Source organism: Stegostoma tigrinum, chromosome 38 (assembly GCF_030684315.1).
Source record: "Stegostoma tigrinum isolate sSteTig4 chromosome 38, sSteTig4.hap1, whole genome shotgun sequence".
Taxonomy (NCBI): Eukaryota; Metazoa; Chordata; class Chondrichthyes; order Orectolobiformes; family Stegostomatidae; genus Stegostoma; species Stegostoma tigrinum.
This window is the reverse complement of record NC_081391.1, coordinates 12,582,265-12,602,946: the sequence shown is the minus strand read 5'-3', so window position 1 is coordinate 12,602,946 and position 20,682 is coordinate 12,582,265. Positions and strand designations below refer to the sequence as shown.

Sequence of the window (20,682 nt, the reverse complement as noted above, 5' to 3'; positions counted from 1 at the left end):
TCATCAAGGCCCACACTCTGTTATCTTGCAAAACTTGGAACAGGACTGTGATCAAGCAGCATTAATATCCACTTTTCCAAACAAAACTGGAAAAGTTTTGGTCCCAGATTGACAACCCTGTTCCCGCCCTTGAGGGCGAGCCATCCAATCAGGTAGGGAGGGGCGGGTCATATTGTTCGGCGGGTGGGTGGGGCAGAAAGTGATGGGCGTGGTTGACACATAGATGGACCAATAAACAAGCAAACAGGGGCAGGGTGGCCAATAAGGGATAGAAGGGGGCGTTAATGCTACATGTTAGGGTAGTGCAGTGTACAGGGTTTGGGTGGTGGCTGTGGTGAACTCAACTGAGAAGTTTCAGTGAAGTGTCCTGTTCCTTCTGCTTTTGACTGTGCTGTCTTTACTGATTCTTCTACTCTCCTGACAGATCTTGTTTCCCCTCTCGTTGCCAGTTCAACCCCTTTGGACATCTTGAAGTCACACCTCATCCAGTTTTAGAAGATGCAGGCCATCAAATGTGTGGTTGTGGGGGATGGGTGAGTGATAACTGCAATTTTCAAACTTTTTCCCCAAACTTCCCCCCCCCCCCCCACTTCCCTCCCCATAAACTTCAGTTTTCACCCGTTCTAGTTACACTTCTGTGTTGTTACAAATCATTTCCACATGTGCGCTTGAATTTTATTTTTCACAGATTTTGGAAAGGGTGACTTAAGCAGATGAAAATTTAATGTTCCTCTTTCATTTCCTCCTCGGTTCCTTTTTTTTGGATGGTATTTCAGTACTTCTGCAATACAATTAACTATTAAAGACGGCAGAGTAAAATGTTTTAATGCTCAAACTTAACCTGAAAAAAAATTTCACCCCTTTATCTGATCGACCCTGCGTCTAACCATCCCATTGTGTCCAGTTATCCACATCTTCCCCTTTTGAGTTTTGCAACCCATGTGCTTTTGATGAAGGTTAATTTTACAGAATTCAAATTTCAAAATGTTTTTTTTAATTCTTTGTCTTAAAAACAGATTTCAATGGCTGATTATTGTAAAGTTTGTTTTACCTTTTATTTTAGTATGTGATTTGGACATCTCCAGGAGGATATAGTATAATTTTAGTCCGTATTAGAGTGTGTGAAATTTTCCAAAAATGTACTTGTTTGTGTAGTGCTTGTTAGTTAAGGGTTTTGGTTCATTGATGTATCATCGGTTGAGGTGTTACCACCCTGTGGCTTGATGCTCTTTAACTTCTTGAAAGTAAACTTTTTGCTTTGCACCCACACTCATTTGGAGCTTTTTGTCATTGAGAAGAAAATTCTTTAGCCTGAGGATAGAAGGAGGTGTCACAGTCAGCTTCTAGAAACACCAGCTACAGTAATCTTTTTAAAATCTACTTTGGGATTTTGGATCCCATCAAATGAGCTAGAAATTAAAACCGATGACTCACAGGGAGAAAGATTTCCCAAACTGTTGTGCAATTGAATCAGTCGATTGAAATGTCTCATGGTACTGTTTTGAAGAAGTGCTTTTTGTTTTGCAAGCCCCGAAGAGCCAATTCCTAATTTGATGGTTATTGTGTTGTCAGTTGTGGGAGCTTCCTGTGAACAATTTGCCTGATGTATGTATGTGCATTACAAATACTGTGCCATTGCATTCCAGCGTACTATATTGTTGCTTGTGAAGCAGGTTAGGACACCCTGAAGTTGTGAATGGTGCTAGAGAAATGCACATTCCTTCAGCTGAAGGATATGGATCAAAATCTTTGTAGCTTGCCACTGTCCTGCCTTTGGTCCAAACTTCCCACCTGAGGGAAAGCAACCGTGCGTTTCCCATCTTCCCCCCCCATCCTGTTGTCTCATTCAGGTATTGTTCATAAATTTATTAGCACAATAACTGAGCAGTATTTTCTTGTCCTGAAATGTTAACTCTGATTTCTCTTCAAAGATGCTGCCATATGCTGCTGAGCTTTTCCAGCAACTCCTGTTTTGTTTCTGATTGACAGCATCTGCAGTTCTTTTGGTTTTTATTTAGTATTTTTGGTCCTTTTCTTTAAAAGGGGAAGAACGAAAGGACTGGTGTCAGCCTGTCTGTTAAACATTCTTGGTGTGATATGATTTGACCTAGCGATGGTGCATAGCCTGATACATTCAACGTGGAAGTAATGTCAATTTAATGGTCCCTTTTTTAAAATGCTTGTATGGGCACAGTGGGGAGTCATTTCGAACGTAGTAGTGGGGTTTTGAGCCCCTTGAGTCTGTTTCATGGTTCATTTCAATCTAATCATTTTCAACAAACTAACCATCGTTATCTCATCATTGTACAAACCTTATCACTTTACCACTCTGCAAATTAACCGTGGCATTTCCTACAAAGGTGTCTGTGCATCAAGAAAAGTACTTAATGGGCCATGAAGCATTTTGAGCCGTCCAATAGTTGTTAAAGGTGATATATAAATCCAAGCCCTTTGGAATGGGGGGGAGTTAGGGACTTCCGTTGTTTGCAGCTTCCCTTGAAAGGACATGTCGCTCACTTCTCCTGAGGCCCTTCTAAATGCTGCGCTCGATATTTTGAGGAAGATGTGCAATAATCTTGCACCGGGGCACATGGTGCAGTGGTTGTGCCTGTGCCTCTGAACAAGGAGGCCAGGGTTTAAGTCCCCCCGCTCCAGACTTGTGTCCTAACATCACTGAACGGGCAATTACCAAAGAAATCTTGAGCCCAGTGCTGCAAAAACTACAGACTTTTGCACTTATTCTGAGCATCTGATATAGATGGGCTTCAGATTGGTTTCACAGGTCAACGCAGCATCGAGGGCTGAAGGGCCTGTACTGCGCTGTAATGTTCTATTCCCCAATCATTTCACCTAGGTGTGAGGAGCATTGATACGAACCCTAACAAAAAGGACACTTAGATGCTGCTGAATGATGATCTAGCCAATGGAGGGTGGTTGATTTTTAACTGCCCTCTGGAATGGCTTAGAAAACCATTCCATTCCAGGCCAATTAGAGATGGCCAGCAAATGCTGGCCTTTTGCTGACACTCACGTCCAACGAAAGAAGTAATTTTAGAAAAGTCTAGAGTGCCTTGTATGGGGATGGCTGCACAAAATAATGCTGAGCATTGGGTGGCACGGTGGCACAGCGGGTAGCACTACTGCCTCATGGCACCAGTGATCCGGGTTTGAACCCACCCTCTGGCCACTATCTGTGTGGAGTTTACACATTCTCCCCATGTTGGTGTGGGTTTTGTCCATGTGCTCAGGTTCTCCTCTTTCTCTCTCTTTCTCTCCCCCCCCCCCGCCCCCCGCCACAGCCCAAAGATGGGTGGATTGGCCGTGCTAAATTTCCCCATAGTGTCCAGGGGCACGCAGGCTAGGTGGATTGGCTGTGGGAAATGTAGGGTTACAGGAATAGGGTAGGGGGGTTGAGTCTGGGTGGGATCCTCTTCGGTCACTGTGGACTTGATGGGCCAAAGGTCCTGCTTCCATACTGTAGGGATTCTATGAAGTGTGGCACTGGGAAGGCAGGAGGTATAAAAAGCCATAAGTGGAGAATGTGGGGGTAGAAGAGCTGAGGTGCTGAAGGCCTTGAACACAGTGGAGTCCCCAAAAGGATAAAGCAGTAATGCTGGGAAATGACTATACTGATTCTTACAGAGCTCTGTTGCAGAATAGTTGGACCGGTGTGCCTTACTTGTAGGCTTTATTGTTGTGTCCTTGTCACTAAATGTCTCAAATGGGCAAGATAATGCGAGTGGTTAGGAATCAATAGAGGAAACTGAGGCTTAGATGAATCTGGGACATTATGTAGGGTGAGGATGGCAACTTTGTCAGCGTAGAGTTAATCGAATTTGAAGATGTATGAGACCTCCGATCGTGTTACATAGAATCTTGGAATTCCCTACAGTGTTGAAGGAGGCTATTCGGCCTATCAAGTTCACACTAACTTCTCTGAAGGGCATCCCACCCCTACACTATCCCTGCATTTTCCATCCTAGACACTAATGGGCTGTTTAGCATGGCTAATCGACTTAAACTGCACATCTTTGGACTGGACTGTGGGAGGAAACACTCACAGACACTGGGAGAATGTTCAGACTCTGCACAGACGTTCGCTGAAGGCTGGAATCGAACCCAGGCAACAGTGCTAACCACTGAGCCACCGTGCTGTCCCAAAATGGCAGAGGGTGGCTTTGATCCCGCAACCTCTGAGTTTTCAGCCCAGCATGCTCCCACTGCACCAGTCTCCTGTCCACCAAGAATGCTGGAGGGAGCTTGGGTGAGATGGGACCATCAGAAGGTGTACAAGTGAAGCATGGACCATTGACTGGGGGGAATGGGTGGAGATGATGGTGGCTGGGGAAGTGTTTGCACTGGGAAGTGATGCTGATGGCTCCAGTCTTTGGCCAAAGAGGAAATGGTGACTCTGCCATTGCTGTGCCTTGAGCATGCAGCTTGGGAGATGCAAGGGAGGGATCAAGCCAGGCGTCATCAGCATTCATAAGGGAGCTGGCTCTGTGTTTGCCACTGGTGTCAAGGATAGCATGCACCTGAGCAGGCTGAGAACCACCTGGGAGTCACTGGAGGTCGTGGTGCTATCAACTGAGAAAACCCCTCCCACATTGGCAAGTGTTAAAATCCAACTAAACAGCCCCTGGTCCCTTCGGATTCGGTTCAGGTTTTCAGTTTGTGCTTCTGAAAGAGGTGGTGTTAAGTTTCGCAGTCGACCAGCTGCAATAAACCAATATCCTGTGGACAGTTGCATCATGGTCCAACATCTTGAGAGACTTGCAACATTTTTGTGCTTCTAGTGGGTAATTAACGATAAAGTAAATCCACTGCCTTGTTGAGCAACCATTTAAAAAGCCCAGGTAGTAATCAAATGAAGAATTGTCATCAGTGGATCGAAGACAGGAAGCTAATCTTAAGACGCGCCTGGATGTCTGAATCACTGAGGGAGATGTAAAGGGGAGTAGATGGGGAAGAAATATTACTCCCTGTGACGTCAAGGACCAGGGGATGCACTTAAATTTGAGCCACACCTTTTCAGGAATTGAAATTAGGAAATGTTTCGAAGCACTCCTGAGTGACAGGCCTGAACTATCTAACCTTCTGTTCCTGAGGCAATCTACAAGTGATACCAACAACTGCTAGCAGCTTCCAAAAGAGTGAATGTTCAGTGTTGCTTGAGACTTCTTGAGTTTTAAAAAGTGGACCATTTTACGTCCTCCTCCAGACGATCCGGTGCATAATTTGTGCTGATACTCCAGTGTAGTACTGAAGGAGTGCTGTGTTATTGGCACGGCCATATTTTCTGTTGAGACATTCATACAGAACCAGCCAATGCTGATGGGCTATTGCAGCATAACCTGTGGCTCCAGTGATGAAGAGGAGGAGAGGTGTCCTGGCCCTCCTTTATCCCTCAGTTGATATACATTAGTGAACAGACAGGCGGAAAGTTACTATCTACTGACCTCTCTCTCTCTCTCTCTCTCTCCTCTTTTTTTTTGTAAGAGTGACGAGAAATCACTTCATTGGCTGTAAAGTGCTTCAAGACTTCCTGAGGTCATGAAAGGCGCTATTGCTGATTTTTTTTTTGTGCAGCCAAAGTTACAAGAACTCAAACCACACTGCTGCAAAAAACTCGAGCACCTCCATTCTTGACGGAAGTGCTCATTTCCTGGTAGGCTATATGCTTATCTGGTGGGTTCAAGTGTTACAGCAGATCCATCTCCTCATTTTCTTTCCTGTAATATCAGACAGTGTTTTTCTGAGTGCAATTGTATTGACTAGAACACACTCTTAAAGGCATGATTCTCCAAACTGGTCTCACTGGGTTTGGAGTAGGGGGTGTTTAAAATTTTTGTTTTGGGTGGGGACAAGGCTTGAAAGAGACTGGAGTAGATGGCAATCTGTGTTGTAAAGGCTGAGGGTTGAGGACTGATTTCCTGTTTATAACTGTTATTTGGATTAAATACCACACTGTACACTCTGAATACTGCACTTGGTGAAATCTTGTTTCAGAAAGAAATATAATTTGATCTCCTCAGAGTTAAATTTTTATTTTCTTCCTCCATGGTAAATTATCTGTCCAGATAAATGGAAATTCTGAAAGGCAGAAGTTCATTTTTTTTCAAACAAAAAAGTGCAAAGCTGGCAAGTCTCAATTCTGCATGTCATTTGAGGTGATAATTATTATGGGTTAATGCTGTTAACTACACAGCCTCGTGCATATAATGCATGCAGTCTCGTGTATGATTATAGCACCAGAAAAGTTTTTTTTAGTTCCAGAAACTGGGCATGAACTTCTTTCAAAATAGCCAGTGCTTGTTTTTTTGTGTTTCGCTGCAGCTTAGGCTCTTATAGTTCAGTGGGAGGCTGCTCGGCCTGTCGTGCTTGTGCTGGTTCTTTTCAAAGAGAGATCCAATGTGCCCCAGTCTTTCCTTGCAGCCTCATGAAATAGGTTAACTCGCTCCATAATGTCATGGTGGGTGCAGTAACACCATAGTGGTTCAGCATGGCAGCCTGCCACCACTTTCTCACAGGTTTTTTTTAATATGGGCGTGCAGCAAATGCTGACCAGCCAGTGATACGCACATTCTGTGGGTGGTTTTTGTCCTCCAAAAGCAGTACCCATTCTCTTCCCCTTTTTTCGGTTGGTTTTTTTTGCCTCCAGCAGCTTTCTGGGCATTCTTCGGCGTTCCACCAATGGTTCTTGATTCCCTCTGGAAACAAAAATTGCAGGAGAAACTCAGCGGCAAGATAGCAGAGTTTAACATTTCAAGTCCAGTGGCCCTTACTTTTTGTCAGAACAGGACCAGCTCCCCCTCTTCACAACCCAGAATGTTAGCCCTGCTTTCTCACCCCAAGGATGCTCCCAGACCTCCTTCTGCAATTTCTGTTCCTGTTTGTTTCAGATCGCCAGTATCTGCAGTCCTTTGTTTTACTTTAGAATTCCCTTGCAGCATAATGGAAATTTTTGTTTTGAATTGAAAATTGTACAATTTCCAGGTTTAATTGCTGGTCTGTTGTGTGTTAAGATGACCTTGGCTGTGATGTGAAAGTGGGTGGGTGAACGTTACACAATAGGCTGAGTTCCTGTTCCCAACTTCCTATCAAATAAGATTTTCTTTTTGGGCAGTTGGGTGGCTGTTCCTGCATGGTGCATAAACACTGGCTCGAGCTGGGCTGTGATGCACTCTGCAGCCAACCAACCTGTCAAACCCTGCATATGTGGAGATTTGTAAGTTGGGATCCCATGGGCACTGTGTTGTTCCAACATTGCTGTGGTGTAACTGTTCTTCACTCAAGGTCGTGGACGTCTTGTGGCCTGCAGCAGGTCACTGGAGAAGTGAATTTGTTGGTGTTTATGAAAATAACATGTTTGCCAAACATGATTCCTTGACCACCAAGACTTCCTTTTTAAAAAGTTACAACCGTACCCCCCCCTCCCCTTCCCACCAATATCTAAAATACAGTCGTACAGTTTGGAAACAGACCCTTTTTGGCCCAACCCATCCATGCTGACCAGGTATCCTAAACTAGTCCCACTTGCCTGCGTTTGGCCCATATCCCTCTAAACCTTTCCTATTTCTGTACCTGATCAAATAGCATTTTTTTAAAAAAATGCTGTAATTGTACCTGCCTCTATCACTTCCTCTGGCAGCTTGTTCCACACGTACACCACTTGCTGTGAGGGAAAATGTTGCCCCTCATCTCCCTTTTTAAACCTTTACTCCTTGTGCCTTAAATTTGTGCCCTCCTGTTGTGGACTCCCCTTGGCTATTCACCTTATCTATGCCCCTCATGACCTTGTAGACCTCCATGTGGTCACCCCTCAGCCTCTGATGCTCCAGGGAGGAAATGAAATGGTCCCAGCCTGTCCTCATCCTCTCTAGCCCCGGCAACATTATTGTAATTTTTTTTCTGTGCCCTTTTGAATTTAATGTCATACTTCCGATAGCAGGCTGACCAGTGTTGAAAGGCATGGAAAGGCTTATTTAACCTTGTACAATAAGTTTTTTTTTTGCAGTATCTCACATGCGCGGGTTAAAGTATTTGGAATGTGCCACCGCCACAGTGCGGATGGGGTGGAGGCATGTGACAGTCACTGGCCTTTGACCTTTGCCTTCTGGCGATCTGTGTTCCAAGTTTGGACAGATTCACTGCTCTGGGTATGACAATGTTTTTTTTAAAAAAGGCAAAATTTACTGTGTTCCTGGTGTAGCCTGGGATAGTCAAAATGCTAGGAATTTTGTTGCAAGTTGTTGATCGCGCTGTCTTCCCGTTCGCACCCTCCAGCACCTCAGTGAGGGTCTCCTGTAGGATTAACACTGTAGAGCCCTGTGATTCCTACAGTGCAGAAGGAAGCCATTTGGCCCATTGTCTGTGCTGGCTGTCTGAGCATTTTGACTCCTGCCTTTTATCCCTGTACATTTTTTTTCTCTGTGCTGCCTTGAGTCCCTCAATTGAACCTACCTCCACCACCCTTTACAGGCAGTATGTTCCAGACCCAAACCATTCAAAACTTAGATGTTGTTGTGAGTGGGTTGCTTGGCTGTCTGGGCAATGTTGATCCCTCCTTGACACTCCCCACCCCACCCCCCACAAATGATTGTTATTGCATGAAGCAGTTAGTACGTGAAAGGGTTAATGTGCGTCACTAAATCCTGATGGATGAAGTCTGTCTAAGGGGTTGTTTCTGAGAGTTGCTATGCAAGTCTGTGTTGGGTTATCCTACTTTAAATTCTCTGCAGCTACACATTAACTTTTTAGTCAGTGGAGGCAATGGTCTAATGGTCTAATGGTATGATGGCTAGACTGTTAATCCAGCGCCCCAGGTAATGTACTGGGGACCTGGATTTCACTTCTACCATGGCAGGTGGTGGAATTTGAGTGCAATAAAAATCTGGAATTAAGAGTAAGTTAGACATTAAGACTAATTGGCCAGTGTTGGAAAAACTAATCCTCTTTAGCGAAGGAAACTGGCCATCCTTAGCTGGTCTGGCCTACATGTGATGCAGACCTACAGCAACGTGGTTTGACTCTCAACTGCCCTCTGTGCAATTAAGGATGGGCAATAAATGCTCCCTGACCAGTGATGCCCTCATCCTGTGAATGAATTTTAAAAAAAACTTAGAGCTGAGTCTAACCTGAGATGTAAGGGCTGTCATGTGTCTCAGGTGTAAAGTCTCTATAGTGTAAAGTTAAATAGTATACAATAAACTGCGACTCTTCGTTGAGATTAAGCCAATCTTCTGATGAAGATTTTGTCTGGGCAAGCCTCCTGAGAAGTATCAGCACCAGTAAGTGGGGGAGAAAGGGGAGGCACAGAATTGATGGCTGTAAATCTACACAAGGCATTTCACACGGCTCTGGTAGATGTGAGCATTACGTGGTTTGCTGTTTCTGGGACCTTTTTTACAGTGTAGGGGCACCTCCTAGCTTCTGGGAATTGCTGTCATTGTAATTCACTAAATTGTTGACATTGAACCCCAACAGTGTGGAAACAGGCCCTTTTGACCCAACAAGTCCACAACGACCCTCAGAGCATCCCACCCAGACCCATCCCCTTATAACCCACCTAATCTACACATCCCTGGACACTGGGCAATTTAGCATGGCCAATCCACCCTAGCCTGCTCATCTTTGGACTGTGGGAGGAAACCCACGTAGACATGAGGTGAATGTGCAAACTCCATGCAGGCAGTCGACCGAGGGTGGAACTGCACCTGGGTCCCTGGTGCTGTGAGGCAGCAGTGCTAACCACCATGCCACTGTGCCACCCGCATTCTGGGGGCATCTTGCGCTTGTGATGAATGTAGGATGATACTTTTTGTTTTAAAACGTGGGTGAGGTGTCTCTATATCAGTCTGGTTCTTGTCTGTGCATCTTTGGAGCGGATGAGGATTTCTTTTCCCCCCTTTTTAAGCGTGTTAAGTTTTTCAGAATACTTGTCCAGCGATGAGCGGAGGCTGGGCCTTTAAGTATATTCTAGGCTGAGCTGGTTGACACATCAATCAACAAATGAGTCGAGAGTTATATTTGGTTTGGTGGGGGGGGGGATAGGCTTGTAGCTGTGGATGGGGGAACATTGAGGAATGGGGAGTTGAGACTATGGTTAGATCTTATCAAGTGGCATATCTGGCTTGAGCAGCTGAATGGGATAGAAGATGGCCAAATTCCTTTTCTGTCTTTTTCTTAAAATTTATTGCAAGGGCCGTGGGCATCACATTTTATTGCCTGTTGCTAAACGCTGTTGAGACAGTGATTGTACAGTCTGTGATGCGGATGCACTGACAGCGCTGTTAGTGACAGGCCTTCCGATACTTGAACCAAGTGACGGTGAACAAGCAGCAGTTTATGATAGCCAAACCATCCTGCCGGGCACAGAGGTGAACTTGCAGGGTGGTGGTGTTCCCGCTTATCTGCTGCTGTTGGTCCTTTTTCAAGGCATTAGCGGTTGCAAGGTGCTGTCAACGGTGTGTTGCTGAGGTTAGATTATATCTGTTTCTTTATATAGATGCGGATGGCAGTTGGGAGTACAGTTTCTGCAGCTGGATGGCAGGCTGAATCCCTTAACAAATGCTTTTGCCCAACGTTCAGTGTTCTCCTCTAAATACTAACCGTGCTCTTCGTGGTTTTCTTTGCCTCTTGGCTCGAGAACAATCCTGTGGCATGTTGCCTGTCAGGTCGAGGCCTGGCTCAACCTAATGCCAGTTATTTGGTGCTTGAGATTATGTTGAGGAAACAAACGGTTCATAATCCTTGATTGATAATACGTTCTTTGTTGACTTCAGGTTTAGCGTTCTCCTTGCAGTCACAATGCTAATCATATGGGTAATTCCAAGATTGGGGTTTTAACTTGGAATTGAGGTGTGTCATAGAATTTTACATATTATTGCTCAGGACTAGGCCATTCAGTCCAACTGGTCCATGTCAGTGATCAGGTTCCACATGAGCCACCTCCCATTCTCCAATCCCAACCCTCTCAAATTTCTTTCCTCCTCTTGCTTTTATTGAGCTTCCCCTTCAACCCTTCTCTGCTATTCTTATTGACTACCTCGCCTGGTTCCACTTTCTCACCACTCCTTGGCTAAAGAAGTTTCTCTGAATTCACTTCCTGCATTACGGGGCGGCCGTCTTGGTATTTCAGACTAGATGTCTTGATCTCCATAGCGAGCAGAATATCCAGCCAATCATACGCCTTCTTGATTATTGAAGCTCGTAGATGAGTCAGTAGCGTAGTGCAGTGTTAGTGTCCCGACTTCTGGGCCAGAAGGTCCAGGTTCAGATCCTACCTCCCCAGACCTGGATCATAATACATCTGAACAAATAGCTTTAATATGTGACACGAAGGTCACCTGGCTCCTTTTATAGCTATAGTGGTTCTCCAAAAGTGTTATCCACCTCATTTTCCAGCACCTTGCTCCTTTTTTTTGACTTTTCTCTTCTCTTTTTCAAACATTTTGGTCTAGTTCCATTTTTTAATACATTATTGATTCACCTTCTGATGGTGTGCGCTGTAAGTGATCTAAAACCTTAGGTTTTGTTTTAGATACAAACATGCTAACTTATTGTGCAATTGGCAATGACCTAGGACTTGTGTTGTCTCACATTAGTGACTCACTGATCAAGGAAAAACTTGTAATCAAAGGTACTTGTAACACCCAGTTCAGGGACATTATGGACCTGGTGCAAGTAGAACTTTCATCGGGGCCTCCTGCTATTGAGGTGGGAATGTTATTGAGTGTCCAAAATTTGTCTTTATACAGTGCTTTTTGAACATTCCAAAATGCTTTATAGCCAGTGAGGTACTTGTTGAAAGTGTAGCCACTGTGAATTTTTGCAAATGTGGCAGCCAGTTTATTCACAGCAGGCTGTCAAAGAGCCCTCTGGTATCAACCAGACAACCATTTGTTTTCTCCTGAAGTTGGTTGAGGCTTCCTGTTGATCAGGCCCCCATCCTCTTTGGACCCATGACCTTGACCCCAAGCTGAAAGTACTTCCTGCTGAGCCAAGGCTGAAATAACTTGAGAGATAATGGGAACTGCAGATGCTGGAGAATTCCAAGATAATAAAATGTGAAGCTGGATGAACACAGCAGGCCAAGCAGCATCTCAGGAGCACAAAAGCTGACGTTTCGGGCCTAGACCCTTCATCAGAGAGGGGGATGAGGTGAGGGTTCTGGAATAAATAGGGAGAGAGGGTGAGGCGGACCGAAGATGGAGAGTAAAGAAGATAGGTGGAGAGAGTATAGATAGGGAGGGGATAGGTCAGTCCAGGGAAGACGGACAGGTCAAGGAGGTGGGATGAGGTTAGTAGGGAGATGGGGGTGCGGCTTGGGGTGGGAGGAAGGGATGGGTGAGAGGAAGAACCGGTTAGGGAGGCAGAGACAGGTTGGACTGGTTTTGGGATGCAGTGGGTGGGGGGCGCAAGAGAGCTGGGCTGGTTGTGTGGTGCAGTGGGGGGAGGGGACGAACTGGGCTGGTTTAGAGATGCAGTAGGGGAAGGGGAGATTTTGAAACTGGTGAAGTCCACATTGATACCATTAGGCTGCAGGGTTCCCAGGCGGAATATGAGTTGCTGTTCCTGCAACCTTCGGGTGGCATCATTGTGGCACTGCAGGAGGCCCATGATGGACATGTCATCTAGAGAATGGGAGGGGGAGTGGAAATGGTTTGCGACTGGGAGGTGCAGTTGTTTGTTGCAAGCTGAGCGGAGGTGTTCTGCAAAGCGGTCCCCAAGCCTCCGTTTGGTTTCCCCAATGTAGAGGAAGCCACACCGGGTACAATGGATGCAGTATACCACATTGGCAGATGTGCAGGTGAACCTCTGCTTAATGTGGAATGTCATCTTGGGGCCTGGGATAGGGGTGAGGGAGGAGGTGTGGGGGCAAGTGTAGCATTTCCTGCGGTTGCAGGGGAAGGTGCCGGGTGTGGTGGGGTTGGAGGGCAGTGTGGAGCGAACAAGGGAGTCACGGAGAGAGTGGTCTCTCCGGGAAGCAGACAGGGGTGGGGATGGAAAAATGTCTTGGGTGGTGGGGTCGGATTGTAAATGGCGGAAGTGTCGGAGGATGATGCGTTGTATCCGGAGGTTGGTAGGGTGGTGTGTGAGAACGAGGGGGATCCTCTTAGGGCGGTTGTGGCAGGGGCGGGGTGTGAGGGATGTGTTGCGGGAAATGCAGGAGACGCGGTCAAGGGCGTTCCTCGATCACTGTGGGGGGAAAGTTGCGGTCCTTAAAGAACTTGGACATCTGGGATGTGCGGGAGTGGAATGTCTTATCGTGGGAGCAGATGCGGCGGAGGCGGAGGAATTGGGAATAGGGGATGGGATTTTTGCAGGAGGGTGGTTGGGAGGAGGTGTATTCTAGGTAGCTGTGGGAGTCGGTGGGCTTGAAATGGACATCAGTTACAAGCTGGTTGCCTGAGATGGAGACTGAGGGGTCCAGGAAGGTGAGGGATGTGCTGGAGATGGCCCAGGTGAACTGAAGGTTGGGGTGGAAGGTGTTGGTGAAGTGGATGAACTGTTCGAGCTCCTCTGGGGAGCAAGAGGCGGCGCCGATACAGTCATCAATGTACCGGAGGAAGAGGTGGGGTTTGGGGCCTGTGTAGGTGCGCAAGAGGGACTGTTCCACGTAACCTACAAAGAGGCAGGCATAGCTGGGGCCCATGCGGGTGCCCATGGCCACCCCCTTAGTCTGTAGGAAGTGGGAGGAGTCAAAAGAGAAGTTGTTGAGGGTGAGGACGAGTTCAGCTAGGCGGATGAGAGTGTCGGTGGAGGGGGACTGGTCGGGCCTGCGGGACAGGAAGAAGCGGAGGGCCTTGAGGCCATCTGCATGCGGAATGCAGGTGTATAGGGACTGGACGTCCATGGTGAATATGAGGTGTTGGGGGCCAGGGAATTGGAAGTCCTGGAGGAGGCGGAGGGCGTGGGTGGTGTCACGGACGTAGGTGGGGAGTTCCTGGACCAAAGGGGAGAAAATGGAGTCCAGATAGGTGGAGATGAGTTCGGTGGGGCAGGAGCAGGCTGAGACGATGGGTCGACCAGGGCAGGCAGGTTTGTGGATTTTGGGAAGGAGATAGAAACGGGCCATGAGGGGTTGGGGAACAATGAGGTTGGAGGCTGCGGGTGGGAGGTCGTGAATGGTGTTGGAGATGATGGTTTGGTGCTCGGGTGTGGGGTCATGATCGAGGGGGCGGTAGGAGGTGGTGTCGGAGAGTTGGCATCTGGCCTCGGCGATGTAGAGGTCAGTGCGCCATACTACCACTGCGCCACCCTTGTCTGCGGGTTTGATGGTGAGGTTGGGGTTGGAGCGGAGGGAGCGCCCCCGCCACAACCGCCCTAAGAGGATCCCCCTCGTTCTCACACACCACCCCACCAACGTCCGGATACAACGCATCATCCTCCGACACTTCCGCCATTTACAATCCGACCCCACCACCCAAGACATTTTTCCATCCCCACCCCTGTCTGCTTTCCGGAGAGACCACTCTCTCCGTGACTCCCTTGTTCGCTCCACACTGCCCTCCAACCCCACCACAGCCGGCACCTTCCCCTGCAACCGCAGGAAATGCTACACTTGCCCCCACACCTCCTCCCTCACCCCTATCCCAGGCCCCAAGATGACATTCCACATTAAGCAGAGGTTCACCTGCACATCTGCCAATGTGGTATACTGCATCCACTGTACCCGGTATGGCTTCCTCTACATTGGGGAAACCAAGCGGAGGCTTGGGGACCGCTTTGCAGAACACCTCCGCTCAGCTCGCAACAAACAACTGCACCTCCCAGTCGCAAACCATTTCCACTCCCCCTCCCATTCTCTAGATGACATGTCCATCATGGGCCTCCTGCACTGCCACAATGATGCCACCCGAAGGTTGCAGGAACAGCAACTCATATTCCGCCTGGGAACCCTGCAGCCTAATGGTATCAATGTGGACTTCACCAGTTTCAAAATCTCCCCTTCCCCCTACTGCATCCCTAAACCAGCCCAGTTCGTCCCCTCCCCCCACTGCACCACACAACCAGCCCAGCTCTCTTGCCCCCCCCCCCCCCCCCCCCCCACCCACCCACTGCATCCCAAAACCAGTCCAACCTGTCTCTGCCTCCCTAACCGGTTCTTCCTCTCACCCATCCCTTCCTCCCACCCCAAGCCGCACCCCCATCTCCCTACTAACCTCATCCCACCTCCTTGACCTGTCCGTCTTCCCTGGACTGACCTATCCCCTCCCTACCTCCCCACCTATACTCTCTCCACCTATCTTCTTTACTCTCCATCTTCGGTCCGCCTCCCCCTCTCTCCCTATCTATTCCAGTTCCCTCTCCCCATCCCCCGGTCTAGGCCCGAAACGTCAGCTTTTGTGCTCCTGAGATGCTGAAATAACTTGACCTGATTTTGCTTCTGTTTGTAATTTGAGGATTTTTGAGTGGAAAGGGTACTTCGTGGATCTGTTTACAATGAAAACATGAGCAGTCCATATCTCCCCTTCTATGTTTGCGAGGTAGTTTCCATCTGCATTTGCAAACAAATGATGCTCACTGGGGTGAGGTAATATGGTGTGGAGCTGGATGAACACAGCAGGCTGAGCAGCATCAGAGGAGCAGGAAAGTTTTGACATTTTTGGGTTGGGACCCTTCTTCAGAAATGGGGGAGGGGAAGGGGATTCTGAAATAAATAGGGAGAGGGGGGAGGCGGATCGAAGATGGATAAAGGAGCAGATAGGTCGAGAGGAGACAGACAGGTCAAAGTGGCAGGATGGAGCCAGGAAGACAGGTCAAGGGGGTGGGATGATGTTAGTGGGTAGGAGATGGGGGTAGGGCTTGAGTTGGGAGAAATGGTTAGGGAGGTGGGGGCTAGCTGGGCTGGTTTTGGCATGCGGTAGTGGGAAGGGGAGATTTTGAAGCTTGTGAAGTCTACATTGATACCCTTGGGCTACAGGGTTCCCAAGCGGAATTGGATTGCTCTTGTCGCTCAAGCTGGGGGTATTTTTTGGGAACAATTGGATTAGATGCCGAGAGGATGTTTCACTTCGTGGGAGATGTCTGCCATGAGGAACTGGAGCATAATAATGAAGTGGCTCCCTTCTCAGACTTGGTTGAGGATTTCTTGTGTGTTGTTTATGCTGTGGGAGTTCTGTTTTGAGACAGCAGTGGAGGCTGGGTTATTAAATCAATTCCGAGTTAACTTAGATGGATTTTCAGTAGACGAGGGAGTCATGGATTGTGGGGTCCAGGCTATTACTTGGTCTGAAGCCTGTGGTCATGATTATACGGAATGTGGGAGCAGGCTTCAGGGACCAAATAGCTTTCCCTCCTAATTCTTGTTCTTGGGACAAGTCTGGAATGCGCAGCCTTGCAAAGACAGGAACGATAAGTGCATATCCTCAGCTACAAACTGATGCAAAGATTATTCGAAGTTGATTCCCTAAAGTTAGCATCAGCCTCTTTCAGAGGGTGGATCGGATGTGGAATGAACTGCCAGAGGAAGAGGTAGATACAAGTACAGTTACAACATTTTTAACAGCTATTCAGACAAGTACGTGAATAGGAAAGGTTGAGGAATGTGGAACCAAATGTGGATAGTTTAGTTTGGGGAAACCTGGTCAGCATGGACAAGGTGGGCCAAAGGGTCTGATTTCATGCCGAATGACTCATTGGAGGAAGGCCTTGGATCTGAGAGAAACTGGGGCTAGTGGTGGAGGGTGAATAGAACACCCTCTGCAGAGTCCCTTCCTTACAGTTTGTTCACCATCACTTTGAAAGAAAGTAGCTTCTGATTTTGAGTAAGGGCATGATTTTACTTGCAGTGTGACGTTTCAAAATTTTCCAACAGGTGCAGGGCCCAGCACACTTCTGGTCCCCAATGAATGCTGTAGGAGTTGAGTTGTCGGAAAGTCATCGTTCCCTTTTTCATGATTCCTTTTTTAGTTTTTTGCGATGAGACCACTTGCTACGGTTCCAGCCCACATCCTGTCAGCTGGTTCACACGTAGCGACAAGTGGAAGTCGAGAGCCTCCAGTATCTGCTGGCCCTTGGATTGTCACTGGGAACCAGATAGCACCCAAGATTTCTACCCAAAACCACTTCAGAGGGGCTGATAAAATCACAAGGGGTATGGATAGGGTGAATAGCCAAGGTCTTTTTGCCCAGGGTAGGGGAGTCCAAAACTACAGGGCACAGGTTTAAGGTGAGAGGCAAAAGATTTAGAAGGGACCTGAGGGGCAAGTTTTTCACACAGGGTGGTGCGTGAGTGGAACAAGCTGCCAGAGGAAGTGGTGGAGGCTGGTACAGTTACAACATATGGATGGGTACGTGATTAGGCAGGGTTTAGGGGGTTATGGGCCAAATGCTGAAAGATCGGGCTAGGTTAATTCATGATACCTGGTTGGCATGGACGAGTTGACTGGAGGGTTTGTTTTTGTGCTGCTATATCTCTATTAACACTTGTCACAGTTCAGAGGCATCACCTGCTGCACAAGAGCTGAAGTCTGGTGTTCTGCAGCTTTTATTCTGGGGCAACCCGTTGGATTATAAACATGGCCTTGTCAGCATTATCCATGCTCTTAGAGCAGGTAATCAGTGTAATTGAGTCTCTGAGTTTTCAGTCAACGGTCTTTGTGAGGTGTTGTAGATTAGCCCATGGAGAAGGTGGTGATGACCTACTGTGTTTACATGTATACCCACAGTGCTGTTAGGGAGGGCATTCCAAAACACAGACCCAGTGACCATGCAGGATCAATGATTTTAGATCCATATCGGGATGCTGGGCTTGAAGGTGAACTTGCAAGGGATTCCCATTGATCTGCTGCCTTTGTCTTCTAGGAGGTAAAGGTTGTGGATCTGGTGGATTCTGTCAAAAAAGGCCTGAGAAGTTTTATCTTGCATGTGGTAGACATTAACATTGAGTGTTTAGAGCAGTGTTTCTCTTGTATACTGGTTATTGCGTTCACGTGTGTGTGTGTGAGAGGTCACAGCTTCAAAGCCAGGCAGAGCCCTACTATCAGGTAGGGAGGAACATGGGGCTAAGGCCACAGTGTGTGATAGAATTACAGAGTGGGCTAGAGGGACTAAATAGCCTGCTCCTGACTTGCACGAATGAATGTTGGAGATTGGGAGCCAGACAAGTGGGCTGGTTTGTCTTGATCATGTTAATGTTCTCCCCTCTCCCTCTCCCTCCCTGTCACTGGCAAGGCTGATACTTACTGTCATTTCCTAACTGTCCCTGGTAGTCTGGATTTCAGGAAATGGCAAACATGCAATGCTGGCCCTTTTTCCCAAGGGAGCAGGGGTTGGGGGATACTCATAGAGCTCGAATAGAATGATATTGGACCAAATGCAGCATCACTAGAAGGAACATTCTGAGCAACAATAAGAAGCTGCCCATCAGTACAGCTCCATCCAAGGTTGGCCTCTTGTGACTGGATGATCTGAGCTGTTAGTGTTGAACCTCTGGGCCTTGAGCAGAAGGAGGGCGATGATTTGAATCGGACCGTTATCTCCTTCCAGTGCAGGAGCCAGAGGGAGATGGGCAATTAAATTAGAGCAGCCTCTGACATGACTATTTGAACATCTGACCTAAAAACTGTTGAGCCTCCATCTCGAAATATAGGGTCATAGAGTCATAAAGCATGGAAACAGACCCTTTTGATCCAGGCAGTCCATTGCTGACCATGTTCCCAAACCAAATCAGTCCCACCGCTTGTACAGTGCTTTGGACAGCTTTGGTCTAACTCCTGTGACATTAATCTTTCTGTCTGTGCCATCTTTGGCAATGTTCAGTGCTGTTAGTAATAATTGTGCTGATTGAAAGTGAGTCAATAGTGTGACTGGAAGAGAATTAAACAAACAGGGAAGATATGAAGTATATTTCACCAGGAATGACCACTTGAGGCAAAGGAGTTTTGAGGTGCAGCATGAAACAGTATTAGCCCCCAATTGGTGAATGGGAAATTTGACTAGGTCTTTGGGTAAAGGTTATAGAACAAAGTTTTTTTTTTCCCTCTTAAATTTTGTTTAAAATAAGCTGTTATTGGTCATAACAATAGTCACCAACGACAGCAGTCAGAAGTCACACAACATGGCACGATGGCTCAGCGGTTAGCACTCCTGGCTCACAGCGCCTGGGACCCGAGTTCAATTCCACCCTCAGGTGACTCTGTCTGTGTGGAGTTTGCACGTTCTCCCTGTGTCTGTGTGGGTTTCCTCCCCACTGTCCACAGATGTGCAGGTTCGGTGGGTTGGCCATGGGAAATTGCCCCGTAGTGTTCAGGGATTTGTAGATTAGGTGGGTTATAGATGGATGGGTCTGGGTGGGATGCACCAATGGTCGGTGTGGACTTGTTGGGCCGAAGAGCCTATTTCTACACTGTAGGGACTCTCTAATTCAAACAAGTTTATGGCCCAACAGGTTTATTTGAAATCACAAGCTTTCGCAGTGCTGCTCCTTCATCGGGTGAAGTGACTCCTCCTGATGAAGGGGATACATTGCGAAAGCTTGTGATTGCATATAAATCTGGTGTCATGTGACTTCTGACTTTGTCTATCCCAGTCCAGCGCCAGCACCTCCACATCATGCCTGCAGTAAGCAACAGACTTGACCACATCACCAGAGAAGAGCCTGTGCCTCTAGATAGCTGGTCCAGTGACATTCCTGTTACTTTGTCACCTTGGCCCTGGGTTGTTTTGGAGGTTCGTGTGCTTCCTCCGATGCCTTTTTGCCTCGGTGTGTTCCCAAAGAAGTCTTCTGAAGTGCTCAGTAATGTCTTGAATGAGCCTTCTCCACTCTGGCTACTCGCAACTTTAAAGGATATTATCAACTCACCCATTCTCTGCATAGCACAATGAAACACTGAGCTGGGAGGGTGCTGGGGAAATATCCTTGTGAAAGGAAAAATGTTTGGCTTCAAGCTGTTGTTCTAACACACAGGATTTCCCCCCACTCTACTACTTCCGTATCTAGGTTAGAGTAGGTTTTTTTATTGCTTCACCCACATGTTGACAATTTTTGATCTAAGGGGTTACAAAAGCTCCCTTAGACAGCTGGCATTTCCAAACAGTGGCATAAGCCACCCTTCCTTGCACAGTTTATAAGTTTCAAACTCTTTAATGCTGCTTGGGCCAGCTACCCCTTTATTGGTTGAGTCAACAGAATGTTTAAATGGGGTTTGAGTGATAGAAATTTCCCCTCAGTTGATGATAAGGAGAACCTGAGATGAATTGACGAAAAACCTGCCCCCTACAGTTATAAACAGCTATCACAAAGCAGGATGGTTGTGGTTGGAGGCTAATCATGCCCTATCATCACGGCATCCCAATTTCTGCTCAGGATGGTCTTGGCACAGGTTTCCTGTAACTTGTCATTCAGATGAAGACATTTCTCCATCTGAAGAGTCATGAGACATGCTACAACGTGGTGTGCTTGAGGCAGCGGGCAACCAACGGTTTTGAATTCCTGCACTTGTGTATGTTAGCTCAGAAGCTCCCCTTTCTCTCCATTCTCAGGCATTGTGACTCTCGGGTTAAACCATCACCTACTGTCTCGCTCATGAGAAAGCTGCCCTGTGGCACTACTACGGCAGCTTTTCCCTTTAAATAAAGCCCCTTTAAAGGGATGCTACATAAATACAGAAATGGAAAGGAAGAAAGAATATGCCGATAGGGTTTAGATGAAATAAGCATGTGGAAATGTCTGTG

General features: G+C 47.3%; 1 protein-coding gene across 1 annotated transcript in view; it reads left to right on the top strand.

Moving 5' to 3' along the window:
* The first annotated feature begins 303 nt into the window (after window positions 1-303).
* The window catches only part of LOC125446985 (ras-related C3 botulinum toxin substrate 1-like), a 61,138-nt gene continuing 40,759 nt past the window's right edge, over window positions 304-20,682 (top strand). The window contains exon 1 of the mRNA XM_048521052.2: window positions 304-533. Coding sequence (XP_048377009.1) covers window positions 499-533 — 35 coding nt within the window. The 5' untranslated portion in view covers window positions 304-498. The remainder of the gene's footprint in view (window positions 534-20,682) is intronic.